The sequence below is a fragment of the Tiliqua scincoides genome, chromosome 2 (genome assembly GCF_035046505.1).
Source record: "Tiliqua scincoides isolate rTilSci1 chromosome 2, rTilSci1.hap2, whole genome shotgun sequence".
Taxonomy (NCBI): Eukaryota; Metazoa; Chordata; class Lepidosauria; order Squamata; family Scincidae; genus Tiliqua; species Tiliqua scincoides.
This window is the reverse complement of record NC_089822.1, coordinates 225,844,198-225,865,970: the sequence shown is the minus strand read 5'-3', so window position 1 is coordinate 225,865,970 and position 21,773 is coordinate 225,844,198. Positions and strand designations below refer to the sequence as shown.

Here is a 21,773-nt window from a genome sequence, read left to right as displayed (position 1 = left end):
GGCAACAGACTGGACTGGCTATTTTTAAAGCATCCCCCCACTATGCCTATGAACCAGAACACATCTGAACTCGAGAAAGGAATGACTGATATTACCATGTTTCTTGTTCCAAATTACCACCAAATTAGGGAAGCAAATGAAGCCACTTTTTAGAATGCGTTTCTTTTTTTAAAATGTTTTATTATTTTCCAACATAAAAACAAACAAATATAAACAACACATAACACAAACTCAATACACAACACAAAAAAACAAACACAGAAAGGTGGAGGGTGCAAGCAATCATATATCAATATATCTAATCAATCAATACATATCTTCTAATCTTGTTCCTCTTCTAGTTTAGCCTCTTAATATCATTTATCTATCATATCATATCCTGTATAATATATCATGTATACAATATATTCATCTAAATGCCCTATCTTATACATCTACAACTTCATTTTCAACCAAGCATAAAATGGTCTCCATTGCTCTATCTGTGTAGGTTTGCGCTATTGATCCAAAATCCCTGTAAGCCTATCCATTTCCGCCACATAGAATGCGTTTCTAAAGGAAATTAGGGGATATAGAAATGTCCTCCCAATGGAAAACTGTTGTGAATGTGTTACTAAAAGAGTGTCAGCGAGTGTCTTTTTGTCATGCAGTATTTCCGCCAGTGAAGATTTCAAGCCATATGTTTGGGCAGGGTGAAGGGGTCAGAATTAATTGGTTTAAACTCTTCCTAGAGATACTGTATTAATATGTCAATTTAAACCTATTGCCAGTGTAAGGCAGTAGGATAGGGCAGGGGTGGCCAACCTGCAACATGTGTGCCACTAGTGGCACACAATTTTTGAGTGGCATGTGCAAAGCTGCCATATTTTTGAAAAACACTTAATAACAAAGAAAGCGCCGCAGCAGCTTGCTTCTTTTTTTTCCTATTCCTTACACAGCATGCCCTCAAGCTTCTGATGCTGCAATGGGCACACTTAGCAGCTGCACCTACTCTGCTTGATGCGCTGTGCTTGGAAAATGGCGAGAAAGGCAGGGGAAAAAATGGACAGGAAAGTCAATAGGGCAGATGCTAGAAAGCTGAATTCCATTAACTGGTGGGTCACTCGCTTACCCAAGAAAGCCTGGGTTGGTGGGAGGTAGTGGGGTCTGAGTGGGGCAGTGCAGAGATGGCTGATGAGATCAAGAAAACCCAGGTGGCCCAGCTGGGCAGAGATACCATCTTTAGGGAAAATCCTCCACACAAAGATCCCAGCTAAGCTCATCTCTGAGAATGGGAAGGTGGGCGGGGAGGGGGGGCTGGAATAAAGTGAACACACTTATATGGGGTTCTGCGGGGCTGGACTAAAGGCCAATTCAGGCCTCTTTTCCAGCTTCATCAGCAGTCAGCCATGTGTCTTTGAAAAGCCCCAAATAGGCAACAGCACATCCCATGTTTCTTGCTCTGCAATTTCTGGTTAAGCTATCCCTGTTTAACCCTTGTGTGAGACAAGGGGTGACAGCATATTGGTAAGACTTACGTTGCTCTGTGTACCATCTTTCCAACTGTGACTCAAGTCCCTTATGCAGTAGCTCCTGAAAGGAACTCCTGGAGTCAGAAAAGTAAAGAGCACTGCAGAATAGACTAGATATGCATTGACAGAAATGAGCAAAAAGATGCCTTGATTGCAACTAACTGATATAAGAATAGGCTTTTGAAGACAGAGGGTCTAATTCATATTTGCTGTATACCGTTGCTTGATGCTGATACGACCTGGCTTATTGAAATAAAACACATCAGAATGAATATTTTCTTGCTTTTCTGCCTTGTAGGCACAGATAGATCTTCAATTTTGTTTGCTTCCCTGTATCGGCCAACATGTATTCCTGTATTCTGACAGTTTTATTTCTGAAGTATTCAATATAGGGATGACAAGTGTGGGGGTAAGACTCCTATTTCCAGGCTTCCTTCTATAGCACAAGGTTCTTGGCATTGTTTTGAACGTCCTAGCAGGAAAATGTCTGCAAAATTTTGGTCAGTGAAGAGAGCCGCCTTTGCATGGGGAGTATCAAGAACTACCAGGTTGGGCACTAGCTAAAGCCTCATACCCATCAAAGGACCCATTTGGCCAGGCCAACACCTGAATCCCCACTACTAATGAAAGCTATTTTAGCACAATTGCTAAGAATCTGAGCAGAACTGGGATACAATCTCCTGGTACCTGAAGGGCTATTCCAGATGCTTTCCCCTTTACTTGGTGGTGCTCTAGTCCAGTGGTCTTCAACCTTTTTCGTTCCTGTAAGTTGCTGCAACACCACAACTGTGGCTTCATGATCACATTGGGGTACCAACCCCAAGGCTGAAGAACACTACTCTACAGGATGCTTCAACTGGCTGGTTGGGGAGGTAGGAACTTCTGATGCTGTCAAGCATTTCCCCCCATTTGCTAACAGGGAGGGTGGGAAAAGCCACTGCTACTCACCCCCACTGTTGGTCACTTTGGAGTTAATAGGTTGTGGGGACACAACCCCTCAAGTGAAGGTCTTTGTTCCAGGTTGCTTGCCCCAGCAACTTGGTGCCAGCACTGCTGCTTCTACCATAATTGAAATTCTTGTTTACAAATTTGTTGGAGATTTGGAGGCATCTTAATCTTCAGAGCCAGGATTGTGAAGACCAGCTGCAATGCTTGCTATATGCTTTTGATGCAAGGGTAAAGTAGCTTTATGTGTCCATACTCTTCAAATAACTTCTGTGGGTCTGCCCCTCACTGTGCACAAAGTTTGTACTTATTTGCAAACCAGTCACACAACTGAGAGCTCCTAATCCACTCCTCAGAGTCAGAATAATACCCTTTTCAGGGGTTTGTCTGAGAGTTAAGGTAAGCAATGAACTGAATGTGTCTTTGAAGTAAAGACATACATGGTTAAGTAACTAAGTAATTCTTCTTTTACGCAGGTGAGAAAAGTACGTATCAACATTCTGCAGGTGGTGAATCCTGCAGCTGGTTGCAAATTTCCAAAGAATGTTAGTGTTAATGTTTGGAAACATTTCATCCACTTGCAGGACTGTAAGGTGCAGTGCTGAAGCATGGCCTTTTTACACCCTCAAGTGCCACTCTCCCCCCCCCTTTGCCCTAGAGCGGGGGCCTCCAAACCCCTGCCCACGGGCAGAATCCGGCATTCCAGGATTACCTGTCCGAGTACGGTGGTGGTGAAAGCTTTCTGTTCTGCAGTGCATCCTCCAAATCATAGCCAATCCTTGCAGAAACGCACACCAGGCTGTCACTCTCCCCCCCCCCCACCCAGGGAAATCAGGGCACAGAGCCTTCTGGGGCAATGAGCAGTGGAAGCAGCAGCAGCTACTGTACTGTGCATATGTAGAAGTCTGAAGAATGAGGCAGTAACTGAAGTACAGTGCCTTAGCATGCATGTACTAAGTACTTATACTTATATGTACTCCAGTACTTATACTGGAGCATGTTCATGCATGTGCTTGAAAATGCAAAGAGAAGCAACTGGCATCCCTAAACAAGTTTAATGGATGGGGTGAAGGTTGTACTACCACTCAGTAGGGTTATGGTTCTGTGTGGGAGAGTGTGTCCAAAATAGACAATTTGAGAGGGGAAGCTCTGATGACAGCAGCAAATCCATGTGTTTAAATTACATCTGTTCTGCAGATTGCATTGAAATTTAGTGCTGAGATGAATTGATGTAAGGAGTAAAAGGGGCATGTGGTTGTGGGAAGCTGACCTTCCCTTCCTGACCTCCTTTCTATCCTGTGAGCTTACTTCTGGTATTGTAGCCCTGACGGGGGAAAAGTGTATAGACAAGGGTCTAGACCAGTGATTTTCAACCACCGTGGCATAGCACGTTGGTGTACCACAAATGGCCAGGCAGGTGTGCCATAGGAGTTTGGGGGGAGGATCATTTTTTAGTAGGTCCTTGGGTGATGTGAGCCCCGGCCAGCAGTGTGGTGTGCCTTGTCAATTGTTAAAAAACGAATGGTGTGCTCTGATAATTTTAGTGCTTTGTCAGTGTGCTGTGAAATTAAAATGTTGTTGGGTAGAACAGGGGTAGGCAACGGGTTGCCTAGAACAGGGGTAGGCAACCTACAACCTATGGGCCGGATATAATCCACCACCCTAAAACACCTGGCCCAATGTCCCAGAAAGATATATCCACCTGGCCTGCAGTGGCCCTAAAAATCAAGTTTGTAATTCTATCTCTGTAAGGCTTACAGTGCAGTATAAGCACACCAAGAGCAGAAGTTGACTTTGAGTCTGTATGGTCATGTATCTCTCCATACCGTGCCCATCTATTTTTTCTTAGCTCTATAGCCTAATTGGGAGGTTTGCACATATGTATCGAATGTACATGTGTTTTTACTATTGATGCACCCAGTGTCTGGCCCATATGCAGAAGGAAGTTTTCTGACTCCTGCTGTAGGGAGAGATAGGCAAGGGGAGAGTTCATCCCTTCTTGCCTGCATGTCTGTTCTTGAAACTGAAGCACTCAACCCCTCTGTAGGTACGCAGTCGTGGCAGAACTTGCTGCATCTAGTTTGGCCTTCCAGAAAGCAAGGTATAGCAGCTTCTTGTCTTAAACCGTTTATTGGAGTGACTCAATCGAATATGAAGTATGCACAACTTTGCAATATTCATTCTGTAAGGAACTTTGGTGTCAGTTCCAAAAGATAGAGAGATGAGAGATGTGTTCGTGAGCCTCAAAGCACATATGGGTTGCAACACAGAGTCCATATGCATGTATACTGTTTCTGAGGAGGAGCCAGGAGCCTCTGAATCTTAATGATTCAGAGGAGAACATCTAGGAACTGCTTAGTTTGAAATTGGCATTGGATGCTGTATTGTCTTGGTCAGTCAACACCTTCCTATCACCTGATCCGGTGGCGTCATGAGGGGAGTCGGGATACGGATAGCACAGGGTGACACATTTGGGGGTCTGACACCACTACTGGCCAAAACTGTGAAAATCTTGATATTTTTGAGTAATGCCATCATGTTTTATGCATTGACTGATATATCTTAATACAGAATGCAAACGGCATTAAAATATCTATATCCTATCCAACATTATGGCCAAATAACCAGAAAAGGAAAACACAACTGCCTCATGTTAACAAAGAATGGATTTCTTTAATTCAAAACTGACCAATGAGACAGATTGTTCTGCTAACCAATGAGGTGGTGTTATGGTACAGTATGGAACCAATAAGAACTTAGTATGAGAGAGCTCTCATTTCTAAGTTTCGAAGCTAATACTACAACTCTTATTCAGTTGTGTGAGTGCAATCAAGCTGGCCACTGGTTTTTGGTTGGTTACTAATTTTGTTGGATGACCTCTGCTTTTATATTTCTGCCTATATCAGTCCACAGTTGTACACATTTAATCAGCCACGGACCTCTGCAGCTCCTGGGGCAAAGCTCTGCGATGGAGCCTCCTGCAGGCTATCACCTACCCCCACGCAGAAATCCGCCCTCCACTCACCAGAGGCTCACAGAGCCTCGCACAACCTCTGCCATGACCTCCTCCTCCTTCCGCGGGGTCCTAATGGCTGGCGCCTGGGGCTTTTGCCCCATAGAAGTCTGTGACAGGTATGCAACTGCATTTGATCCCTGTTGCACGTATGCAACACTAGGCAAAAATGGCTTCAAATAAATAAAGTCAATGGGGGTTACACCAACTCTAGCAATGCCGCTGCATTTAGGCTATGTGTAGGTTATTGTAATTTATTCTGTATAGTCTGGTATAGGAGGTGATCCATCATGGGGCTGACGCAGTGAGCTCTTGAACCGGGTGATGCAAACCTTAGCAATATCTCTGATCTGTTCTGAATTGTCTTTTGCAATTTGCATCAGTAGATGAACCTATAGTTGTATGTGTGAAGTTAGATGGAAAAATTTGAAAGGTATTATTCGAAATCCAGAAATGTAGTTCTGTTCAAATTAAAAAAAAAAAAATCAGACTCCTCTTGTGGTTGAGTCTTTCTGCTTATATATAGTATTTGTGGAATTCAACCTTCCTTGATCCTGCAGCTTTTGCACAGTGGACAACTCATCCTCGCTGATATGAATGCCGTATATTTATCTGGCTGTTCTAGTTCAAACAATCTCATTGATGCATAGTCCCGTCTTGGTAAATGCCCATTTCACTCATTGCGGATGTGACTGATGCAGGCTTTTGCAAAACGTGTGCTAGTACGCTCAGAGAGCCGAGACTGTCTGCACCTTCTTGCATATACTTGCTACCAAGCCTGGCTTTGTCTGTCTGTGTAATGTTTGAAATGTCACTTTGTGCCGCTTCTGAAAATCTAGACGTTTCCTGCTGGAACAAGTCACCTCTCACCATGTTCCTTTTTGGAAAGTTTCTTTAAAAATGGCGCTATCCTGAAGACTTGCACAGTTCAAAAAGCAGGGTGGTGGTGGTTGTTTCCATCTCCTGTCAAAAACATCCAGAGCAATTTTACTAGATGTCTTCTGAAGCACAACTGCATTCACTCCTATAGGTAGGCAAATATTTGACATCAGAGAAAGTAAAATTCATCATTTTTTTCCCCTTTTCCCCAACAATTCAAATTGCCAATTTCTTTCCTGCTGAAAGCTGAACAAGCTTTTGGGATCACAGCACATTTCTGGGGAAGCCTCTTAGGTTCACTTAGGCCCTTTTTGGCTGCTCATTGTGCATTTCTTGCTCAAATGATTCACCCTGCTAGTTTGTCTCCTTGTGACTTGTAGGCAGCCCCCTTCCCTCTAATTTTGCTGAGAGGCCAAATTCATTGCTTGTAAAGCATTTTGCAATTCTTACGGTGGAGTCGATACAATTGTGCAAGGTATTATTAGCCTTCCAGCGGCTGGCTTCCTTTATTGATCAATGCTACATGAATTATAGAAGCTGCTTCTATGTGGGGGTTTTCTTGATTGTACATCTGTCCTTTTTTGCTCTGTTAGCTCAGCAGTAACAGATGTCAAACCCTTGCTAGATACAGTACAATATTTAACCTGATGGCCTCTTGCCTTCTTGGTTCTGAAAACAATAGGTTTTAACCTTTTTGGTAAGAACTACATTAACAATCCTGTAGACTCTGTTCTGGTCCATAGTGACAAGTTACTAAGCTCAAGTCAAGCCATGAGTGCCCGACCCCATGACCCGACTTGTGAGTTATAGCATGTGCCTGTCATGACTTGCCCTGAAAAATTTCAAGTCCTTCGAGTCAAGAGTTCGAGTAATTTTCAGGCATGAACTGAATGTCCTTGAGCAAAAATGCACAGAAAAAAAAGGTCATGGTGGGGTATATAAGTAACCAGGAACACACACACTATAAAGATAGGGACTAGAGTCATTTCGATTCCAGACTGTTTTTTCGAGCCACTGGCCCCGAGTTGCAAGTCTAAGTCAGTGATGTCTGCAGCTCAAGTCATCAAAAACAGTCGCTTGACGTGCGTCAAGTCAACCCAAGTTGAGTGCCCATCCCTGGACATTAGTATGGCCTTGGCTTTGCTGAGATCTCCTGGTTTCCTTCTTTTCAAGAATGTCTCCTTGAAAAGTTTTCATGGATGATTTATGGTGCAAGTGCCACTCCATCTTCCTGATGCCAAATAAGTGGGAGTTGGAGTCCTACAGAAGAGTGTCCACCTGCACACAAAATAGGGTGGTATATATGGCATGTCTCAGTAACATTCTGGCTTCAGGTGGGTCTGCCCCTGCAAATACTAGACTAGATATTCACAGGAGAAAAATGCACAGAATGGCATCAGCTCTGTGTGTCTCTTGCAAGGGGCAGCTTTGTTCTTAGTGTAAATTGAGTGTGCAGTCTTTGTTCAGCATTGCCTGTGGGAACTAGAAAAGAACAAACCCAGTCTGCGTTACCTGATGTCAGTAGTATGTGATGTCTGAAGCACGTGGCTCCTGGCAATGTTGCTACCATGAACATTGCCAAGCAGTCTGGGTCTCCTGGCTGAGAGAAATTAAAAGCATCTGATGCCTTGTGCTCTATTGCATATCTTTCTGAACTTCTTCCTAAGGCCAATTTCAGTTTGTTTTGCTTGCAGCATGAACTAAAAATTAAAAAGAAACATACGTTCTGGTTAAGCTGGCATATGTCTTTATTGACGGCCTGATAAAACAAAATCTTTCAAAACATTGCAGTTGGGATCATTCCAGGGAACTAGAAGACTCTGGATACAGAATGTGTGGAGCTACATAACTATTACTTCTGGAGTAGAGCTAGTAATGGGAAACCTTGCCCCCAGGCCAGTTCTGGAACATCACCGCTGCCCATTTATTCTGCTATTTACTTCTGACCCCACTGGGCCTTGCCACCTGACTGTAAATGTCTTATTATCTGAAGAAATGACAAATAAAAAGAAATAAAATTCCAGCAGCAACAGATGCATTGTGTACTTTTTAGCTATAATTATCATATAAGTGGAAAATTGCATAGCACCATGGTGAAATGCACAAAACTCTGCATACGGATACACATTGGTTTGCAGGTATAGAACAGCATGGGATCTGGAATGTTGCATAAAATGGGGGTTCTGAAGTATTGCTTCCATTGTATTATATCGAACTCTAAAGTTGAAAAACTGACTATAGGAGGGCAAGCACCTGGATTGCTATAGTTCTAAAGCAAGAAGAGTCAAACTTGCCTGTTCTTCCCTGTGCTGGAACTCTTGGATCCTGTTCCTATGTTGTTGTCTTAGTCTACTTTCCACAATGCTCTGGGTGGCGCGTGCACTGGGAAGACTCTTCGTGTTCTGGTCAGGAAAAGAAGACCAGATTCCATGACATGCTAAATGACTGTGCCTTAGAGCAGCTAGTCATGGAGCCCAGCAGAGTACAGGTGACTCTGGATTTAATATTGTGCTGTACTCAGGACCTGGTTGAAGATGTCAATGTTACTGAGCCATTGGGGAACAGTGATCATGCTGCGATCCGTTTCGACATGCACGTCGGGGGAAGAATACCGGGCAAATCTCTCACAAAAACCCTTGACTTCCGACAGGCGGACTTCCCTCAAATGAGGAGGCTGGTTAGAAGGAGGCTGAAAGGGAAGGTAAAAAGAGTCCAATCTCTAGAGAGAGCATGGAGGTTGCTCAAATCAACAGTAATAGAGGCCCTGCAGAAGTGTATACCACAAAGGAAGAAGGGCTCCACTAAGTCCAGGAGGGTACCCACATGGCTAACCAGCCAAGTTAGAGAGGCCATAAAAGGCAAGGAAGCTTCCTTCCATAAATGGAAGTCTTGCCCTAATGAAGAGAATAAAAAGCAACATAAACTGTGGCAAAAGAAATGTAAGAAGGTGATACGGGAGGCCAAGAGAGACTATGAGGAACACATGGCCAGCAGCATTAAGGGAAATAATAAAAGCTTCTTCAAATATGTTAGAAGCAGGAAACCTGCTAAAGAAGCGGTTGGCCCTCTGGATGGTGAGGGAGGGAAAGGGGAAATAAAAGGAGACTTAGAGGTGGCAGAGAAATTGAATGAGTTCTTTGCATCTGTCTTCATGGCAGAAGACCTCGGGCAGATACTGCTGACTGAACGGCCCCTCCTGACCAAGGAATTAAGTCAGATAGAGGTTGAAAGAGAAGACGTTTCAGACTTCATTGATAAATTAAAGATCAATAAGTCACCGGGCCCTGATGGCATCCACCCAAGATTTATTAAAGAATTGAAGAATGAAGTTGCTGATCTCTTGACTAAAATATGCAACTTGTCCCTCAAAACGGCCACGGTGCAGAGGATTGGAGGATAGCAGATGTCTTGCCGATCTTTAAAAAGGGAAAGGGGGTGGGACACCTGGGAAACAATAGGCCAGTCAGCCTAACATCTATACCAGGTAAGATGGTGGAATGCCTCATCAAAGACAGAATCCCAAAACACATAGACGAACAAACCTTGCTGAGGGAGAATCAGCATGGCTTCTGTAAGGGTAAGTCTTGCCTCACAAACCTTTTAGAACTCTTTGAAAAGGTCAACAGGCATGTGGATGCGGGAGAACCGTGGACATTATTTATCTGGACTTTCAGAAGGCGTTCGACATGGTCCCTCACCAAAGGCTACTGAAAAAACTCCACAGTCAGGGAATTAGAGGGCAGGTCCTCTCCTGGATTGAGACCTGGTTAAAGACCAGGAAACAGAGAGTGGGTGTCAATGGGCAATTTTCACAATGGAGAGAGGTGAAAAGCGGTGTGCCCCAAGGATCTGTCCTGGGACCAGTGCTCTTCAACCTCTTCATAGATGACCTGGAGACAGGGTTGAACAGTGAGGTGGCTAAGTTTGCAGGCGACACCAAACTTTTCCAAGTGGTAAAGACCAGAAGTGATTGTGAGGAGCTCCAGAAGGATCTCTCCAAATTGGCTGAATGGACAGTAAAATGGCAGATACTTTCAATGTAAGTGTAAAGTCGTGCACATTGGGGCAAAAAAATCAAAACTTCACATATAGGCTAATGGGTTCTGAGCTGTCTGTGACAGATCAGGAGAGAAATCTTGGGGTGGTGGTGGACAGGTCTATGAAAGTGTCGACCCAATGTGCGGCGGCAGTGAAGAGGGCTAATTCCATGCTTGGGATCATTAGGAAAGGCATTGAGAAGACAGCTAATATTGTAATGCTGTTGTACAAATCGATGGTAAGGCCACATCTGGAGTATTGCGTCCAGTTCTGTTTGCCACGTCTCAAAAAGGATATAGTGGAGATAGAAAAGGTGCAAAAGAGGGCAACTAAGATGTTTGCTGGGCTGGGGCACCTTCCTTATGAGAAAAGGCTATGGTGTTTGGGCCTCTTCAGCCTAGAAAGAGACTCCTGAGGGGGGACATGATTGAGACATACAAAATTATGCATGAGAAGGATAAAGTGGATAGAGAGATGCTCTTTACACTCTCACATAACACCAGAACCAGGGGACATCCACTAAAATGGAGTGTTGCGAGAGTTAGGACAGTCAAAAGAAAATATTTCTTTACTCAGCATGTGATTGGTCTGTGGAACTCCTTGCCATAGGATGTGGTGACGGCATCTGGCCTGGATGCCTTTAAAAGGGTATTGGACAAGTTTCTGGAGGAAAAATCCACTACGGGTTACAAGCCATGATGTGTATGTGCAACCTCCTGATTTTAGAAATAGGCTATGTCAGATGCAAGGGAGGGCACCAGGATGAGGTCTCTTGTTATCTGGTGTGCTCCCTGGGGCATTTGGTGGGCTGCTGTGAGATACAGGAAGCTGGACTAGATGGGCCTATGGCCTGATCCAGTGGGCCTGTTCTTATGTTCTTAAGAGCTCATGGAACAGGTTCATGACTTCCCATGCCAATGCTCACAAACCCAGGGTTCAGAAGGTAGCTTTCTGAATGATTTAGTCCTAGTGCATAAGATGTAGGTACACAGTAAAAGGGCCCTGATTGATAGGGTTTGATAGTCCCACAGGACTTCTTGCAACCAGGAATTTGGTCCAGTTTGGACAGACCCTGCCACTTTCTTATTCTGCCAGCTGGGCCTGTGGGAATGAGCATGGGAGAGTTGCACCGTGGTTGCATGACTTGCGGGTGCCAGGCACACTATCAATTAGCTTGATGCCTGAGAAACCTCCATATGCACTGGCATAGTTATCCCAGTTTTGGGATGCTGGAACCTATGGGTTCCACATGAAATAATGCCGTCAAATGAAATAATGCAATGCCAGCACACATGTATGTGGTATGAAAGTCAAAATTCCAGCTCTGATTCATCAGGACCTTGGAGGCAGTGGAGTGCAAGATTTCCTTGAAATGATTCCATCAGCTTTTTCTTTGAAGCAAATGAGTGGGTTACTGTGACACATGCTGGCCTCTGCACATCCTGAGTGCACTGAGGGCCCTAATTGCAGGCTGTATGGCGATAAATGTTTTTTATCTACTTCATAAATCCTGCTGTTTTCTGATGACCTTGAGGCAGGAGGTTTTCCTTTTGTAGGCAGTCCAGTGTTTGCAGTCCAGAGCATGTTCCTTTTTATCTTTCCTAAACTGCCTTCATATCATTAACAAGTAATTCCTGTATTGATGAAAAGCCTTTGATACTAATGCATGTCAAGTTCTCTGTTCTTCTTAGGACCAATTACATGTGATGAGAAGTATGTGTCATGCTCTGGTGTGTTTTGTTTTTAAAGCAGCATGCTGGTGAGTTGTAAATGGGGGGGGGGTAAACTGTAAGGGGCAGCACAATTAGAATTGGAATAGTAATGGGGCAAAGTGCTAAAACCTACTGTATCCTGCCATGTTTTTCTCTTCTCACCCATGTGCTACTTTTGCTGTATCCTGTGATTTTTAAGCAAAGAAGTTGCACTGAACAAAACTTTTTTATTCTGAAAAGTGAGGTGATAAAGTTCCATTCTTTCTGATCATCATTATACTGAGTTTGACCAATGTTCAAATTAAGCCCCAAAGGCCGCTGCTTCTCTTGGAGGAAAAATTCACCTTTCACTTACATTTTTAAAGTTTTATCTTGGCCGCTTTTGTATCTTGCTTCCCTTACAAATCTGAGGCATCACTTGTACTTTTTGATGGGAACTTTGTTTAAGGAACAGTTTCATCTACTTCTTTTTCTAACTCTTTCTCCTTGCAGTTTCTACACATTTCTCCTGGACCCCTTTCAGGACAAATTTTTAGACAATTGAGGGCTAAATCCTATCCAATTTTCCAGGACCGGTGCTGCTGTGCCAATGGGGCATGTGCTGCATCCTGTGGTGGGGAGACAATCACAGAGGCCTCCTCAAGGTAAGGGAACATTTGTTTCCTTATCTTGGGACTGCATTGTGGCTACACAATGTGCTGGCAAGTTGGATAGGATTGGACCCTGAACTGATTAATTGAGGTACTGCAATTCCAAACACAATATGTAGATTGGTTAGATTTCTCTTAAAGTCTGGCAGAACTGGTTTTGAGGTGGCCAGGTGGCTATTCTGTTCATACCCTGTCTCACCCCTTCAGTCTACACTGTGGTAACCAGTTATGTATTGGCAACCTTCAGTCTCGAAAGACTATGGTATCGCGCTCTGAAAGGTGGTTCTGCCACAGCGTCTAGTGTAGCTGAAAAGGCCAATCCGGGAGTGACAATCCCTTCCACACCGGGAGCAAGTGCAGTCTGTCCCTGGTCTGTCTCCCTGGCTATGGGCCTTCCTTCTTTGCCTCTTAGCCTCAGACTGCTGGCAAAGTGTCTCTTCAAACTGGGAAAGGCCATGCTGCACAGCCTGCCTCCAAGCGGGCCGCTCAGAGGCCAGGGTTTCCCACTTGTTGAGGTCCACTCCCAAGGCCTTCAGATCCCTCTTGCAGATGTCCTTGTATCGCAGCTGTGGTCTACCTGTAGGGCGCTTTCCTTGCACGAGTTCTCCATAGAGGAGATCCTTTGGGATCCGGCCATCATCCATTCTCACGACATGACCGAGCCAACGCAGGCGTCTCTGTTTCAGCAGTGCATACATGCTAGGGATTCCAGCACGTTCCAGGACTGTGTTGTTAGGAACTTTCACAGAAATCCTGATGAAATCTGTATCTGTGTAATGGAGTTAAAAGCTATAGCTTGACTGGGGAAGCTCTATATTAAATGTGAGAATGCTTTCATTCTTATCTGCTATCTGGTAAATATAGTTTAGCTATTCCATAGAGAATATTGAGGCAGAAAGAGGGTCAAAGGAACTGTTCATCTCAAATTGATTTGTGGCTCTCCTTCCACCTTTGTTTCACCTGAAAATCCATGACAAACGACTCTGACTCATTTCAGTGCACCTTTTACTTTTTTCTGTTAGTTTTTCCCAGCAAGCAAACATTCTCGCTTATAGAATTAGATAGAAGGAAAACTTCCTTTCACCCTTTATGAAAAGAGTCTTCGTATGGCAAGGAAGAGTTGATCACATTTTATACCTTTTGATCATGTATACAAACCCTTTGATCATGATTTTGATCAAGAGGCCTTTTTTTTTTTTTTTTTTTGCTCTGGTTTACCCTAGATAAGGAGGCAATGACCACCATTGTCTCAACGTGGAGCCAGGGTGAACTGTGGATATTGACAGCCTTGAATGCGTTCATCTAAGCCAGTGTTTCTCAACATTTGTCCTCCACCATACCATTTCACATGGTCCACCTATTCAAACTACCACCAGAATTAGTTGGCTGTGCCAGTTATTTCTGGATTGGGAGGCCAGATGTGACACAGCAAACAAGTAAGGCACAAGTAAGAGGCTCAGGTTGGTTGGGAGGACTTTTTTGAGTGCAGAAAAAGCATGCTTTGAGCTCTGCCTGCTGAGCTGAACCTCCTACCACTGTTTGTTGTGTCACTTTCCTCGTCTCACTGCCAGGTGGCAGGGGTCTCACAAGTACCACTAGGCGCCACCTCAAGTACCGCTGGTGGTACCCATACCACTGGTTGAGAAACACTGATCTAAGCTAATGAGGTGGGCAAGGGAGATCCTCATGCCAGTTAGCATTGCAGTCTATGCTGTGCTCCTTTAATGGAAAAGCAGCAGCATTTTGTTACTTTAAAGCAGGCCCACAAACTTCCTTTCCTATGGGCAGTCTTAAGGCTTAGACACAGACAAAAAATGTCCTCAATTTTGCCTCTTGGCCAATTTAATCTTCATGGTGGTTTTCTAAGCCATGTTGTTGTATTAACAAGGATAAATTCTACAGGGGTGGGAGTTGTGTTCAGTAGGTCAAAATAACAAACTGTGCAGTGCGTTTATATGCCAGTGTCAGATAAGCATACTAAATTTGATCAGCTGGATAGCTCTGATCTCTTGCAAGACTTGGGTCTGGTGCTTTCTATGGTTATTCTGCTGTGTCAGTGTTTTGTACCTAGTACTTAATTAGGTCCTTGAAAGCAATCTAAACAGAAAATGCCTCAGTTATAATGTGTGAAAAAGTAGAATACTCTTAATGTACTGTAACATCTTAGAGTAAGACAACATGCGACTTAAATAAGTTTGCTTTTAGCCTATGCCTAGGAATATGATCGGAATGAATGCAGACATTGAAGTATCTTGGGTTTTTTAGTCTGTGCTTTCGTTTTGATGAAGCAGTGGGGACCAGATGGTGGAATTCTGAGGGCCCATTCACACTCTTGTGGCATGAGCAAATTTTCTGCCTCCTCCTGGTGTTTGCAGCATGAAACACCATGAACTGTGTTGGGGAAGGTTGCGTCTCCAGATACTAAGAGACATGTGCTTGGCAGTTACAATTTCCCATTGCTCTCCAAAATATTTAATTTCCTATTCAGGTTTTTTTTGGAGATGTGCAGCTGCCCTTTGCACTTTAAGGCATTTAGAACTGTGGTCCCAACCAGGAACACAAACGCTGACTGAGAAGAGGGAAGATGCTGAATCCAGCTCTTATTAGAGACCCAGGTACTAGCCTGGAAGATTGGGCATTATGGAAACCTTGTAGCCTTGGTGAACTTGCAGTTCAGTCTGTGGCCCTATCAATTAATACCTATGGTCAAACAACCCCTACTTTTTGAGTTGGAGGTGCCAGAGAAACGACCCCACCAACAGTCCGGGTACCCACATTTACTTGCTCGAGATGCCAAAGAGTTAGCCAAGAAATTGTAGGGTATTGTCAGCATGCTAGGCTCCAGTCCAGAGTGTGGATCCTTGAAGAGAGAGCTCCTCACTAAGCAGGGGCAGGATTTGGTTTAGGCATCAGGGCTCACTTAGTTCAGCTCAGAGAGTTGTCCAACCATCTGCCCTGTAGCTATCCATGGTCCTGCTCGCTTTGTCCAGCAAATCATTTGTCCTAACAACCTGCTCATTTAAAACCTACTGTTTCCAACAGCTCTTTACCAGCTCTCCTATATTTTCTGCAGTTGCTGATTCTAGCTTGCCTGTGTCACTCCAGTCTGTCCTTGGCACAGTTTGCCCCACCCCTGTGGACCTCAATCAGCCAAGACATGATAACTTCAAACGTGGGGAAGGTGGATATGACGAGTTTATTAGCCGTACAACGTAGCTTTGAATCTCTTCCATTGAATTTTCAAAGGTTGTCATATAGGCATAGGGTTCTACAAGTGGGACTTTCCAAAAGCTCTAATGGATTACCCCAGCGCCTGGGGCAGCGATGTCACTGCCCCACCGCCCAGGACACTGACATCACAACTTTGTGTGACACTGTGACGTCACTTCTGGGCTCTCCCAAAGGCAGGGCCTGTAATGGTGGCTGCAATCCAGGGTTTGCCCTCAAGGCTTTCCCCAGAGGAGGGGCACTTGCAGTGGCCAATTGCACACCAAGTTCCTCCTCCTCTGGAGACTGGGAACCTCCAGAGGGGAAGGAACATGGAATGTGATGAGGCTGCAACGAACGCCCCACCCTCTGGGGAGAACCCAAAAGGTACTGCAGTTATATCCAGTTTCTCCTTGGAGAGTGGGGCATGCTACAATGAGCACTCTGCCCTGTGGGCTCTCCTGAGCTCTCTGGAATCTCCTGGGCAGGGTGCTTGTTGCCAACACATTGTGCAAGCTGTTCTGCCTCCTCTGGAAAATGGGAGCATCCAGAGGAGAAGGAACAGGGCATGTGATGCCATCGCAGTGAGCACCCAGGGAGATCCTTGGGCTGGGCATGTGAGAGTAGGACATGCGATGCAGTGGCAATGAGCACCCTTATCCTCCTTCATAAGCAGGGCAGAGCCTGGGGGCAGATATGTGCTCCTCTTGGTGGAGCACCCAGGGCAGTTGCTCCTCAGGCCTAGTTATGCCTCTGGGACCTTCTGAATAAAGATATGGAGAGTTGTATGCCCTATATGGCTATATGTGTCAAGAATGGTATGACTAAGTTTGGGGCTAGATTACCTGGCACTGCCAGCACTTTCTGGCCCATTATTGCCAGATGAGAGGACTGTGGAAGCAACTTAAATGCCTCTTTGTTTTTTAGATACAGTAGCCAATGCCTCAGGCCCTTTGCTAGTAGAAATTGCAAAGACTCCAGGCTCTGCTCTAGGAATCACGCTGACTACAAACACTCATCGGAATAAGCAGGTCATCGTCATCGACAAGATCAAGCCAGCCAGTGTGGTAGACAGGTATGATGCCGAACCGGGTTTGTGATTTTTCAAGACCTTTTAGTTTGTTCTTCCTGGATTGAAATATATTTCTTTCTCCAGAAATGGAGAATTTTTGGAAGTGTAAATGAATTCCACTGGACCAATATAAGGGATACGTCCTGATTATGGATGTTCACTCTATTCTATGGAGCTGTGTTGTGCAGGAATAGAGGGGAGTGGTTTTTGAACTGTATGTTGGGCAAGCAAGCTTTTTTTCAATGTGGAAAAACAAATACATATTAGGATGTACTCACTCAGTCCCTCAAAGCCAAACATACCTTATCAATGACTTGTAAAAGGAGTGTGAATTCCAACGTAAGCCCCAGATACTCTGTGATGTGCCCATAGTATGTACTTGGTGCTCATAGCAGGTATTCAAGGGGTTCCTTGGCAGCCACATTGATATGGAAAAGCGTTCTCTCATGACAGAGTGTCCATGATATAAGAACATCAGAAGAGTCCTGTTGCTTCAGGCCCAGGGCCCATCTAGTCCATCTTCCTGTATCTCACAGTAGACCAATAAAGCAATATTGGAAAACATCTTAAAGCCTTACACTAAGAAATATTTGACAATACAGTTTGAAGTGAATTTAACGTGATTCAAGATAACTGAATTTAGTTTGACAGAGTTTAATTAGGCCTAGATGAATATGCGATATGAACATAAACTTTAAAATTCATTTGGAGACCACAGATGTGTGTTTACAGAGCCTAGCTGATGTGGAGTGGTTGCTTGCTCTGCAAAGAGTGAAAAGGGACAAAGCCTTTCTTCTTTTGTACTCTTTTTCTAAACAGGCTGCCATATCAGTGCCTTTACAGACCATGGGTGAGCTTTTCATTTTGTGTGCAGTAAGCGCACAGGTGGTTTTTTTTGGTTATGTGAACAACAGAACCTGTTGATTTTTCCTCACTAAAGTACGTTGGCAGGGAGATTGTTTATTTTCCCAGCAATCAAAGCTGTCACTTTGGGGAGAAGAGGGTTTGGAACTTACAATTCCCTCCCCTCTCCGTGACCATGTATTTTGCTATTGAGATCACTTATTTGCTTACTCACTGGCTGCATGAATCTATTATTCTTGCCTAGGAGTGATTTTCTAACCTTTGGGGGGGGGGAACACATAAGCACCACAACCTCTTTCCTACACTAGTTTGCAAACCTTTTGTTTTCTTCCCCCTCCCCCATAATTTTTATGGGGTTCTTTGATGTTCCTCTTCCACTCTCTCATGTCAGGTCACATACCTGCCTTGATTTCTGTTTGTTTTTTTTAACTACAAAATGGCTAAGGATAAAATCAGATAGTAGAATCTGGGGTTGTTTTATTCTCTGGAAAGGCCCTTGGATTCATGTGGTAATGATGCCTCTCAGAATCTATTTTACACATGAAAGTTTGGACTTCAGTTCACAGAGAAAGGAAGCTTGGTTCTCCAGCCCAGCCATTTTGATCTTCCTTCAGATACAATATCTCTGTTTTCTTGTGTTTCCCGCTAACCCAATCCTGGACCACATTTCTGCCTTGTTTCATTTTGGCTTCAACAAAGAACATGGCAGAAAACATATTCCATGAAGTTTTCTTGGTGTGTGTGTGTGAGAGAGAGAATGCCTACTTGATTCTGAATTGCTGTGGTAATAGTCACAAGTGACCTTGTGGTTCTGTGATTCTCCTGCAGGTGTGGGGCCTTGCATGTTGGCGATCACATCCTTTCCATTGATGGCACCAGCACAGAGCACTGTTCCTTGTTAGAGGCCACCCAACTCTTAGCAGCAACATCAGAAAATGTCAAGCTGGAGATACTACCTGCTCACCAAAGCAGACTCCCTCTTAAGCCCCCAGACACAGGTGTGTGTCAACATGAACTGTAAATTATGAAGCACAATGGCTTCTTTTGTGATCTCATAGTAGCCTTCCTTGCAAAACATTGTCAGAATTTGATAGCAGATGTGATTTAGTGAGGGGAACATTGACTGGCATTGTGATTGCACAATGATACTGGATAAGGGTCTTTAAGGAAACTAAGAGGAGGTGGGGAGTGGCTTAAACCTAGTCTCTTTAATTGGATCATAGTACTTGTACTGGTAGTGATCTCATGTTGGGTTTTAAAGCAGCAGTTTTCATTTCTTCATGGACAATGGCTGTCTTTGTAGAGAAATGTTCATGATTCAAATTCATTTAGTGCCAAGAGGGAGATAAGGGTAGCTACTAGATGTAAAATGAGATACATGCAAATGTTAACGTTTTAGTAGCGACACTTAGTGTTTAAACAAAAGATTGGTGACCAAACTAAAGGCACATCTGTGGCCTGTGTGTCCATCTTAGTTCTTCCCTGCTGCCTGTCCTGAGGTGTTCTGGATGTGTTGTGAAGGAAACAGGACATCACTACTGTCACAGGCACAAATAATGTTGGGATTGAAAATTCCACCTGCTGCCATACTATAAAGACCTTTTGGGGTTCAGAAATTCTTTGGCAATAATATTGTACTAGCAAGGTGAATATCAAATGATGAAAATCTTTGAATCTGTAACCCAACCATGTCAAATGCAGGGAGACATAAAGAAGAGGTTGGCCAACTGGCTACATATATAACAATGACCCCTAACTCTGCATTGAGAGAGCCTTTTCCTTGCTACTTTATATTGTTTTCTTTCTTGGAGGGGGGGAGAAAAAAAATATCTGGAAACTAAAGTAACACAAACAACAAAAAAAGAAATATATTCATGCTTTTATGATAATACAGAAAAATTCCAGCAATCTGTACTATACTATTCCAGTAACCTATGCTTTAAACCATGCTCCATAAGCAAGGAATACACTATACCGGTGGTTCTCACACTTTTAACACTGGGACCCACTTTTTAGAATGAGAATCTGTCGGGACCCACCAGAAGTGATGTCATGACAGGAAGTGACATCATCAAGCAGGGAAAGTTTTAACAATTCTAGGCTGTAATCCTACCCACTTACCCAGGAGTAAAAAGCATAAACATAGTAGCCCTTTCAAAGTACAGATCTGTCACATTTCTCCAAATGCAGTCACATACCATGGTAGTATCAAGTCTAATATATTAAAAATAAACTATTGAAGTGAATGGGGACCCACTTAGTGGGTCCCAACCCACAGTTTGAGGAAAAAATGCACTACACATATAAATCTAAGAAAGTCCTCTAATTATCTAAAAATGTGTCAATTCATAATTGTCTTCTGTAAGCAATTTGTTCAAATGCTGATCAAGTTAAAAGGTCCTCATTCCACTGAGTAGTAGGTAGGAGGGCATTTACCTTTCCGATGTTTTAATAAATGTCTTTGAGCCACAGTAAGGGCACTGAGAATCCATTTTCACTGTCCTATTGTTAACTCCCACAAAAGAGGGACATAATTCAAAAGGACATAGGCATCCTTCCTGTTTTATCTAAGGAAATTGGACATTTGGGGAGTGCACTCACAGGTGAAAGGTCACAGGCTTCCCAAACACCTTCTGTTTTTCTTGTCCTTCTTATCTGTCTGGCAGTACCTCTTTTGCCTGTGCCGGTGAAATACTTCAGAAGGTGCAAATATGGATTGACAGGATATAACCCTGTGCGCACATGCTCAAGACATCTGTAGCATTATTGCAGAAGATATGCAGTAGGACTAGGGAAAAGTGACTCTAATTTATCTGGCAGAGTTCTCAATGAGGGTTGAATTTTCAGAAGTCCTGCTTTTCAACTGATACTGCAGTTGGCAGTTCTTTTTTTTCTGCCATGAATTTAGTTCTTTTAACCTTGCACAGTCCGATAACCATCCTTCACGGATGAGATACTCTCTACAAATTGAACTTTCAGAGTCTGCCTAAATGCTGGCAGCACATGGAGTACCAGAGATTACTGAGGAATCTCTCTCTGACAGGGGGCAGCAGTACGACAAGTGACTGTGCCACAGACTTCTGACCTAAAACAACTTTTCTGTGGGTGACTTAAAGATCAGCAACCCATTCTCCTTGTCTGCTGTCCAGTGTGCCCTAAGCTTCTATAGACAATTTATAGCAATATGAATGTCTGAGTCAACTGTTTACATCTGTGTCTCAGTCCATTCATTTCTGGTTGTATCTAGTGCAGCAGAAACTGTGTTCACTATCTAATCTGAAGGGAGGAACTTAGAGTTTGCGTTCTTCAGTTAAATGATGTTTATGGTCCAACCATATCAGGGGCCAGCAGCAGAATGCTTGTTCCGCTGCTGGCTACTGCTGAAAAAGCTTCATAAAGCACTTTCTAGTGGCACACTAAGTAGCATGCTGCCGGGACACCGGTGGTAAAACCAGAGCCTTCCCGCATACCTCATTGGGTCTCCCACCACAACAGGTAAGTCAGCAAGAGAGGTGGGAGGTGGGGGGGGAGGATGGAACAGGGCAGAAAGGGGTGTATAATGAGTCAAGCAGTGAGAGAGGTTGGATCTGGTGGAGCAGGAGGCTTACAGAGGTGTATGGTTTAAATCCTCTTTCAGCTCGGAAGTCTCCCAATCCCCCCCCCCTCCCATACACTGCACCTGTTTTTGGCATGGCTGTACCTGTTGTGCAGGGAAGAAGGATAAGATTGGGCTGTTAATAATACTTCTTTCCATGTATGTGTATAGAGGGCATTCCCTTTGCTAGTTTAAAAAGTCGTGGAGAGAAATCAATCACATGGGCAAATTTTGTCTATCTCCATAAAACAAACTTCACAGTTCCTTCTTAGAAAGGTCCCACTGAT

At 43.9% G+C, this 21,773-nt stretch overlaps 1 protein-coding gene across 2 annotated transcripts in view; it reads left to right on the top strand.

Moving 5' to 3' along the window:
• Positions 1 to 21,773, top strand: part of GRIP2 (glutamate receptor interacting protein 2) — a 157,322-nt gene that overhangs the window by 74,369 nt on the left and 61,180 nt on the right. For both annotated transcript variants that reach the window (XM_066613706.1, XM_066613707.1), the window contains exons 8-9: positions 16,883 to 17,030; positions 18,720 to 18,889. In XM_066613706.1, the coding sequence (XP_066469803.1) occupies positions 16,883 to 17,030; positions 18,720 to 18,889 (318 nt within the window). The remainder of the gene's footprint in view (positions 1 to 16,882; positions 17,031 to 18,719; positions 18,890 to 21,773) is intronic.